Raw genomic sequence first — 10,189 nt, 5'->3', positions numbered from 1 at the left:
GTTTTAAACTTTCATTCCGGTTAAATTATATTGATCCTAAGCTTTTATCTCGGATGTCCCTCCAAAGGGATTTAACGAGAATCCCGAGCGCCAGCCACCGCTATCCCCGGGGCTCGCCCGCCCCTCGCCCACGGGAAACGCCCCGGGGCGGGGCGGGAGGACCCTGGTCGGCGGCGGGTGGGGCCGGGCGGAGCTGCCTCCCTCGCGGGGGAGCCCCCGGGCTCGCCTCAGCCCTGCGGCTCCTGCCCTCCGGGCAGCTGCCCGGCGAGTCCGCGGAGCAGCGGCAGGCGGGCGATGGAGACTGGGAGACACTGGGCGAGAGGAGGCGGGGTGGGGGAGGCGGGGAAAGCGCGGGGGCGGAGGCTGGCAGGGGGCGCTGGAGGCAGGAGCCGCCCGAGCGCTCCGAGCGCCCGAGGGTGCAGGAGGCTCTGAAACCGCGGCGGCGCCGCGAGCCTCCGGGGCCCGGGCGGCTGCTGGGCGGGGAGGTGGGGGGGCGCTGCCGCCGCCGGGGGCGTCGCCGGCCTCGGCCCCTTTGTTCTCGCGCGCTCCCCCTGGCCGCCCACTCCCCTGCTGTCTCGCGGCGGCGGCTCCTCCCGCCCGAGGCAGTCGGGCTCGGCGCCGGGGGCGGGAGGGGGCGGGGGGAACGTGCCTGCCGCCGGGAGTGGGGGGCGATGGCGAAGCTCCGGGTGGCTTACGAGTACACGGAAGCCGAGGACAAGAGCATCCGGCTCGGCTTGTTCCTCATCATCTCCGGCGTCGTGTCGCTCTTTATCTTCGGTTTCTGCTGGCTCAGTCCCGCGCTGCAGGATCTGCAAGCCACGGCGGCCAACTGCACGGTGCTGTCGGTGCAGCAGATCGGCGAGGTGTTCGAGTGCACTTTCACCTGTGGCGCCGACTGCAGGGGCACCTCGCAGTACCCCTGCGTCCAGGTCTACGTGAACAACTCCGAGTCCAACTCCAGGGCGCTACTGCACAGCGACGAGCACCAGCTCCTGACCAACCCCAAGGTAAGGACGCCCCGTGAGGGATGCCTCGCTCCTGCGGAGATCTTGAGGTTTGCGGGGGGAGCGTCAGTGTTAGACCCTGCGCGGGGTGGCTGGGAGTATGCTTGCGTTACCAGGAGGCGACGAGGCTTCGCAGGCTATACTCAAACCAGGAGTAAGTACATCGGGGAGCCCCGGGCCCCCCGGTCCTTCAGGCGGGTTTGTGCACGGCGACCCGTGCGTGGTGCCCGGAGGCTTTCTTTACACACCTGTCTTGCCTGGTCCCAGATTTTGAGGCCTTGGCCCAGCTTAGGTTAGGGCCCTAGAGGACTGACTTTGGAGAAATGCAAGGAGCCAAAAGTTAACTTTTCCTCCGGTTAAAGCCAGTGCGTAGCCGGGGATACACCTACTCCGGCGCATGGTCAAGGTCCGAGCTCCCACTGGCCGCGTCCAGAACTCGCCTTGGGAGGTGCAGGGAGTCTTTTAGCCCCTTGAAAGGTGTTAGAGGTTTCCTTGCCTTTTAACTCTAGACAGACGTTTTTAACTTGTGGTCCAAAGATGAACTTTCGTGGGTCGACAAACAACGTGGAATCAAACGCGAAATTCTGCGTAGATCCATTTTGGGCGGGTACGGCGGACTCCTAGTTTTCATGAAATAGATTCTCAGAAGGGTCTAGAGGGAGCCTAGTGACTCTGTGTGTCTAGAAACAATTGGGAGCCACCTGGGAAACGGTAAAACTTTCTGAAAATAGAAAACCCTCCGTGAAATGTACCGAATATTCCTTCCTCTGCAACTTTTTTCGTTCTCACAAGCAAAAACGAAAAAACCTGGTTAAGACTCGAGGGATGGAGAGCAGAGAGAGGGACACTCAGAAAACTGTTCCCAGTGGAGAAAAAAACTTATAAAAAGTAGTGTCCTCAGTGTGTGAACTAATTGAGCTTTGTAGTACACCTGATTTTGCAGGAAGGATTTTCTTTCGTTTTTTCTTTCTCCTCTTGGCCTTTTTTTGCTCTTCTTGTTGCTTAACTATCAAACTAAAGATGTTTATCGTCTTTGAAGTTACTGGCATTTTCCCTCTTTGTGAGAGCAGTGCTTGAAGATCGAGCAAGAAAGCAGTCCAGAAGGGAATGAGTCTTGTGTACACAGGAACAACTTTAAGTGTGACAGGATATAATTATATCAATCCAAAGAAAGAATCCTATATCAATATTTTACAAGTATTTAAAATAAGCTTTTCATTTCTCTACAGTAAACCTCTTGTTCTTGTCGCCTAAACAGTAAATTCTTGAATTGGGGAAATTTTAAAAAGGGAATTCCTTTAAAGAAAAATATATGACTTCTCTTAAAAAAGATGCCCTTGCTGACAAAGGAAGAGGACCTTAAAAATGAAGATAATATATAAGCAGTAAATATAGAAATACAGAATTTAGATAGAGTATAATGTTCAAAGTCTTGAAGAAGCAATAATGTTTCAAAGACAAATGTGGTAAATTAGTCTGCTCAATGCTCAGGAATTTCAAAACAAATTGCAGGGTTTTAGAAACATCACTTTTTTCAGGATTAAACCATTAATATAAAAGAAAGGTGTCAAAAAGAAATAGTGATTTAGAAATTATATGGTAGTTCATCATTTAAAAGGTGTTGTTATAATTGGTGAAACATTGCTAATTAGTTTAAGATTGTGGTTCAGGCACTAATAAATTACGTACACGTTTTCCAGTCAGTGGCTAATATCTAATCAAGACATTGAGAAGATAGAATTTACTACATAAAGGCTGTTTCACAATTTCCAGGTAATTTTGAAGGATCTGACAAAAAAAATAAATTGGGATTTAGGACATAGATTTTTAAATCACTTGGAAGGAGGGGTAATGCTTTATATGTAATCCTAGGATTCGATATTTTTCTCTTTTTGTTGCAAATAATCAGTTTTCTTCCAGTGCCAGTTTGGATCCTGGCAACAATCGTTTTGAATAAGTATCTGAACAAAATAAGATTTTATAAAGTAAAGTATACAAGAAATGACAGAACTGCAGAAAGATATGTTAATGTTACAGAAAATGATGAACAACATCCCATTCAATTTAGTCAAGGTTTCCTCGGCCAAAGCAGTATATATCTATTTATCCAAATTATGATTGCATCGTACCATTTATAGAACATAAGTGTGTTCTTTTTCAGTCACTTTTCGACTTTAGAGCAATGAAGTGCTCAATTTGGAAATTCTCATAAGCAATTAGTGATGGAAAAATTCAGCTCAACCAAAATATTGTGCCAGAGTCCAGTACGTAAGCAGAATGTTTCCACAGTGCCTTTGCAATTAGGCAATAACCACGGCCCGTTGCTGTTACATCTCGGCTACCCAGACCTTACCTTTTTATTGAAGGCCTGGGTGCCCCACCAGAATGGTGCCCCATTCTCTTTGTAGAATGTCTAGATTCCCTACAGTGTCCTGGATCCTAATCACCTTCAACCTTCTCTTCTTCATGGCCCACTACCACAAGAAGCCATTTGGGAAATCTCTTTTTAGAAAAAGAGAACAAGGACTTTCTCCCCTCCCTTGAGTTTGCTGCATTAGATACAGTAAAAAGCAGGGAAGGGGAAAGAATATTGCACATATCTAACATCTTAAGCCATAGACTGCTAAAGAAGACAGTGTGAATAAATTAGACCTTTGACTAATAATTTCTTTAAAATATCTTTAAGTCCTATTCAACTTATGTTTTGAATCATATCCTTGTTTCTAAAGCAATCACTGTATTCAGCCATGTAATATAGTACTCAAGTCAGTTATCCTAATTATCAAGTCAAGTCCTAATTATCCACAGGGCAAGGATCTGCTCTTTGAATTGACCGTAGCAAAATCTCAATTTGGGGTCAGCTTCCTCTGGCTACTGTTCTCATCACTGCCTTATCTCTTTGTGACTCGCGGTTGTGTGTGCTAAGAGGTTTGGTTCTCATCCATGGCCATACATTAGAATCACTGGGGGAACTTTAAAAAGAAATTCTGGGGAATTCATGGCAATCCAGTGGTTAGGACTCAATGCTTTCACTGCCGAGGGCCCGGGTTCAACCCCTGGTCAGGGAACTAAGATCCTGCAAGCTGCGTGGCACAGCCAAAAAAAAAAAAAAAAAAAGATAAAAAGAAATTGTGATGCCTGGGTCCAGCCTTCAGAGATTCAGACTTGGTCTTGGGTGGGTCCTGGGCATTGGTGTTTTTAAAAAAGTTCTACAAGTAATTCTAGTCTGTAGACAGAGTAAAAATAAACACTGGCTTAGAAAATGTCCTCATCTGTTGTGCAAGAAAAGTAAAATAAGAACTGAAAGGATTCATTGTGATTAATATTTGTGTGTTTGGGTTAAAAGACGTTACTGATGCTACTGAACATAGGGAGTTGGTATGAGAGGAGGGACTCAAATTCTGAAGGAAAAGAAGAGAATCATTTAAAATTAGTTTAATGTAAATGAAATGAACTTATGCAGTTCCAAACATTTAAAATTGGTTTAATGTAAAGGAAATGAGCTTGTGCAGTTCCAAACATTTGCTTTTGCCTCATTGATTACATTGGATTGCAAAGAAAAGATGAATTTTTAAAACCAGCCTCTTGTATATGGAACAAGAGAGCAGGTGATTAGAGGCTATATGTTTTATTTTTGAGTTTCTTTCTCTGATATGAAAAACCTAGAAAGAGAGGACAAACATCTATTTCTAAGAAACCAGTACTACTATAAAAGTAAGAGAAACGCATTCAAGAGAATAAAAACTTAGGCAAGAACTAGAAGAGGCTTTAGGTTTTTAAGTATATACCCTGAAATTGGATATAATGAACTACAGGGAATTGTGGCTTAGTTACCTTCTTGGTATCCTACACATCCATACTAGTGTGCCTCTACCCCCCAGCACACACATACTTCCTGTGTAGATGGTGTGGTCTGCTGGGGTTAATTTCTGAACTCCATCCTTGAATTAAATGTGCAATACTTTGTGCTCTAGGGAGGTCCATCATATCAAAACTAAGTAATAAAAGGCTCATCTGAATTGTGACAGCTTGTCTACAGTCTTTATTTCTCCATGAAAAAGTGTCTTACTGTGGTTGTTTTTCCTCTGGTGATGATATGAAGTAATATTGGGGATGTACATAAAATTTAATTCCACAAATACTTCTTCAGCATCGATTATGATCAGAGAACTGGGCAAGAAACAGGAGGACATACAAAGATGAGTTCATGCATTTAACAGATATTTATTAAGTGCCACTTTGTGCTGTGTGTGTGTGTGTGTTTCCAGGTTCTAGGACTGGAATAGAGATCAGCACAAAGTCTCTGCCCACATGGAGCTTACATTTTAGTGGAGAGTGACAGACAAGAAATAGATTTATAATGTAGTATCATGTAATGATAGGTGTGCAAAGAAAATTCAAGCAGCATAAAGGTATAGACAGTGATAGAAGGAATGAGGGCTCCTCTTTTGCATAGGATCCATCAGGGAGGGTGGCTCTGATGAAGTGATATTTCCAGAGACCCAAAGAACACGAGAGGATGATCAGTGGCCTAAGGGACATAAGGGAATGAATCATGTGGCTATCTGGAGAAAGAGTGTTCCACAACAGCAAGTGCAAAGGCTCTGAGGCAAGTGACTGCCAGGCCTGTGTGAGGAACAGTGAGGACGATAGTGAGTAGGCGGAGAACGGTGGGAGATGAGGCTAGGGCCTTATAGAACATTATAAGGACTTTGGATTCTAGGCTAAGCATGATGGTAAGCTATCTGACATTAGGCAGGACTGAAATAGAATCAGACTCAGACTTTTAAAAAATTTAAATGATCCCTCTGGCTGCTGAGATGAGAACAGAATGTGTGTGTGTGTGTGTGTGTGTGTGTGTGTGCGCACGCACTCGCGAGCGCAAGATTGGAAATAGGGAGTCCAGTAGGACAAGCGAAAGGTGATGGTGACTTAGATCAGGGAGTAGCATTGATAAGGTCCACTGATGAGTTGGATGTGAGGAATGGGAGAAAAAAGAATCGAGGATGACTACAGGGTTTGTGGCAAGCACAACTGGGGATGGAGGATTATTTTATTAGATCGGAAAACTGGAGGAAGAGTAATTTTGGAGGAGTCTGCATGAAAAACAAGGGTTCAGTTTTAGATATGCCTAAGTGACATACAAGTGAGGATGAATTCTTGAGTTTCTTCCCTCAAGGAGATCATTATCTAACAGAGGAGATAAGATATCAAACAAGGCAAAACCTCAAGTTCTACTGGGAGGTGCAAACAATATGACAGAAACATCTAGAGTGGAATGATTAGGGGAAAAGCTTCCTGGAGAATGAAGCATTTGCCATGAAATTTTGAGAATGAATAGAATTTTTATCTTGGGAGGAAAGGTGAGGAGGAATGAAGAGAATATCAAGGAAGAGAAAAATGCCAGGAGCAAAGCTGTGGAGCTGTGGAGTATGGGCTGTGTTGGAGGATCAGCAGGTAAACTGGTGTGGCTGGAACCCAGGGCACAAAGATCAGAGCCCTGGGGGTAAGACAGGAGAGTAAACTGGGGCCAGTAATGCAGAGGTCCTTGACAGATAGGATGGGTTTGGTGGACATTGGGAAGCCATAGTAGGAAGAATAATGCCCCCTACCAAGGATGTCCACACCCTAACCCCCAGAACCTGTGAATATCTTATGTTACACAGCAGAGGGGAATTAAGTTTGCAGATGAGTGAAGTTTGCTAATCAGCTGACCTTAAGATAGGGAGATATCCTGGTGGACCAAGTATAATCACAAGGGTCCTTAAATGTGGAGGAGGAGGTCAGAGGGATGCAATCTGAAGAAGACTCAACTGACTGTTGCCAGCTTTGAATACAGAAGGAGGACACAAGCCAAAGAATGCAGGCAGTCCCCTTTTCCAAGGGAGTGGGGAAAGGCAAGAAAATGGATTCTTTCTTAGAGCCTTCAGAAAGGAATATAGCCTAGCTGGTGTCCTTATATTAGCTCAGTGAGACCCATTTTGGAACTCTGACCTTCAGAATTGTAAGATAATACATTTGTGTTGTTTTGAGCCACTAAATTTATGCTATAGCAGCAATAGGAAACTAATACAGAAGTCAAGGAAGGCTTTTGAGTAGGTGACTAATATGATAAGATATTTGAAAACTTGGTCAGATAATATCCACTTATATTATAGCTCTTTAGAAACAATCTAATCTGCAGGCTGCTAGGATTTTCCTGTCTGAGATTACTTATCATAATCCTTCCCTGACATCCATTTGTGGATGCTTTTACGAAGATCTCAATTATTTGTAAGAACTCCCAAAATTATGTATCTCAAACTCTAATCAGAAACTTTTTACTTTTATAAGAGAGATTTGTGATGTTACAATATATTTCAGTTAAAGTTTGGAGGAAAAATGCATATATTTTATCACAAACTTGCCTCAGAATCATAAAGATTTTTTTAGTTGTCAATTTTGTTTATCTAAAATGTTTTTGGTACTCATTTATGAAGGAAGATGTCAAGTTTTATTTACCTTGGGTTTAAAATTTTTTTCCCGTCTTTAGCAGAATTTCATATTGAGTTCCTAGATAAACAGTATATTTATATTACAATTATCATAAATATTCACAGTAAAATACTGAACAGAATGGTTTTTAATATTACATATGTTTCTTACTAGTCCTCATGCTGTGCCTTTGGTATTCTCTAGGTCACATAAATCAATGTGTAAAAATTTGTACTTTTGAGTTTTAGTAATACCCTCTTTTCTTTTAAAATAAACACTGTTATAAAATTGAAAACTGGAATTCCCTGGTGGTCCAGTGGTTAGGACTCGGTGCTTCCACTGCAGGAGGCACAGGTTCAATCCTTGGTCGGGGAACTAAGATCCCACAAGCCATGTGGCATGGCCAAAAGAAAAGGTGGAGGGAACTATGTGCTTATTAAATTATTTAAATTTAGGATCATTTTTGTAAATAAACTAATCAAGCAAACTTGTTTCATGTATTTGCTTGGTTGAGTAGCAGAATCCAGCAGATTGGGTCACTAGAAGTTCTCTGTATACCGAAGCACATGTGAAGAAATATCCATTCATCTAAATTCTTCTGTGCCATTCATCTAACTGATGCAGTAGACCAAATGGACTTTGAAACCTTATCCAATGTCCAATTTACTAGTTATAATCGAACAATATTGCAGCAGCATATATTGATGTTGTATCTCATTAGCAGAAATTAAATCCTAGAAAATTACATTCTAAATCCTAGGAGTTTAATCCAGCTTTTCCTGTGTAATAAATATATTTATACAATTGTCTTTATCGACACAACTTTATTTTAAAATAGTTCTTAAGAATGGAAAACCAGACAATAATACTACTTAGTGAGAGTAAGATCTATTCTGATTATAATTACCTGTTTCCTCTGTTACAAGGAGAGAAATGGCAAAAGAAAATCATCTTTATCTCTCTAACACCAGCTTCTATTCTGGAATCTTTTGTTTCTATCAATGGTATCATTATTCTCTGGTATTAATACTTTTTCAATTTTCATTGCCACTATCCTGGTCAAAGATATTATCATTTGCTTTGATTATTATAGTATCTCTTCACTAATCTCCTTATATCTAGTCAATTTCTTCCTCCAAACCAATAGTTCTCAAAGTGTGAGCAGTGGATGAGAAGCATCAGCATCATCTGTGAACTTGTTAGAAATGCATATTCTCAAGTCCCATCCTAGACCCACTGAATCAGAAATTTCACCCTAATTTCTGATTTAGTGGTTCTGTGTTGAATTCAAGAATTTATACAGTAAAAAAGTATATAACTACCAAGCTAATAAGTGGGGAAAATGAAATAATATAAAGCAAGCCATTTAAAAGAATGCAATAAAAGAGAGTAAAAAGAATGTAGACAGGTAGAATAAATTTTTTTTAAAAAAGATAGATTTAAACCCAAATTTATAATTATATTAAATATAAATGGACTAGCTTCCAATTAAAAGGTAGAGATCATAGACTGGAAAACATACACCATACAAACATCAACCCCCAAAAAAATGAAGAAAGAAATGCTGGAGTACTTGTATTATATGAAATACAGTAGACTTTGAAGCAAAAAAATGTTACTAGAGATAAAAAGGGACATTTCATAATTATAAAAGTTAATTCAACAAAATATAACAATTCTATATTGGGAAGTACCTAAAAATATAACCTTGAAATACATAAAAACAAAAAAATTAAAGCAGAAATATATAGAAATATCTCAAGAGAGAAATATACAAGTCTATCATGATGAGAGATTTTTAACACACCTCTGTTTGTAACTGATAAACAGTCAGACAAAAGCAATATCAATACACATCCAGCAGATTTGAATAACATGTTTAACAACTGACCCAATTGACATTTATAAAATAGTATATCCAGTAGCAGCAGAGTGCACATCATTTCAAGTGCCCGCATAACAATTCCCCAAACCGATCACATTCTGGGCCATAAAGAAAGCCTTAACAAATTTCATAGCAGTGAAATAATAAAGATTATATCCTCAGTGAAATTAAGCTAGAAATGATTAAATTTTACTGAGAGACAGAGAAGATGTGGGAAATTCATCAGGGAAAGAGTGACCTTATGAATAAATGATGCTTGAGCAATTAGCTCTATGTAAAAAAGAAATAAAATGTGATACATACTTCACACCCATAACAACAAATTCCAAATGGAATAAAACCTAAATGTGAAAAGAAAACTATAAAACTTTCAGTCGTTGGAATAGGAAAATATCTTTATGACATAGGCCTAAGAAATATTTTCTCAAATAAGGCTTAAAGAACAAATCATAAAAGGAAAAGATTGATACATTTGAATATGTTAAAACGATAATTTCCATATGACTAAAATTATTGTAAACAAAGTAAAAATGTAAGCCACAGACTAGTAGAAGATAATGGTAAAACAAGTAATCAACAAAGGACTATCCAGCATTTATGAAAATGTCTACAAATCATTAAGAAAATGACATATGACATAATGGGAAAATCAGTGAAGGTGTTATGTACAGTCAATTCATGAAAAAACTCAAATGGTCAATAAATGTGAAACAGTGCTGTATTCCAGTAATCTCAGGGAAATTCAAATGACAATAATGGAATACCGTTTCACACCCATCAGATTGGCAAAACTTAATGTTTCATAAGACCAGATGTTGGTGAGGTT

General features: G+C 40.7%; 1 protein-coding gene across 1 annotated transcript in view; it reads left to right on the top strand.

Moving 5' to 3' along the window:
- The first annotated feature begins 362 nt into the window (after window positions 1–362).
- KCNMB4 (potassium calcium-activated channel subfamily M regulatory beta subunit 4) overlaps window positions 363–10,189 on the top strand; it is a 68,929-nt gene continuing 59,102 nt past the window's right edge. Inside the window, exon 1 of the mRNA XM_082422866.1 lies at window positions 363–1,007. Coding sequence (XP_082278992.1) covers window positions 672–1,007 — 336 coding nt within the window. The 5' untranslated portion in view covers window positions 363–671. The remainder of the gene's footprint in view (window positions 1,008–10,189) is intronic.

Source organism: Balaenoptera physalus (genome assembly GCF_965194825.1).
Source record: "Balaenoptera physalus genome assembly, chromosome: 13".
Classification (NCBI taxonomy): Eukaryota; Metazoa; Chordata; class Mammalia; order Artiodactyla; family Balaenopteridae; genus Balaenoptera; species Balaenoptera physalus.
The sequence above is the reverse complement of the archived record's forward strand: the minus strand, read 5'-3'. Positions and strand labels throughout refer to the sequence as shown.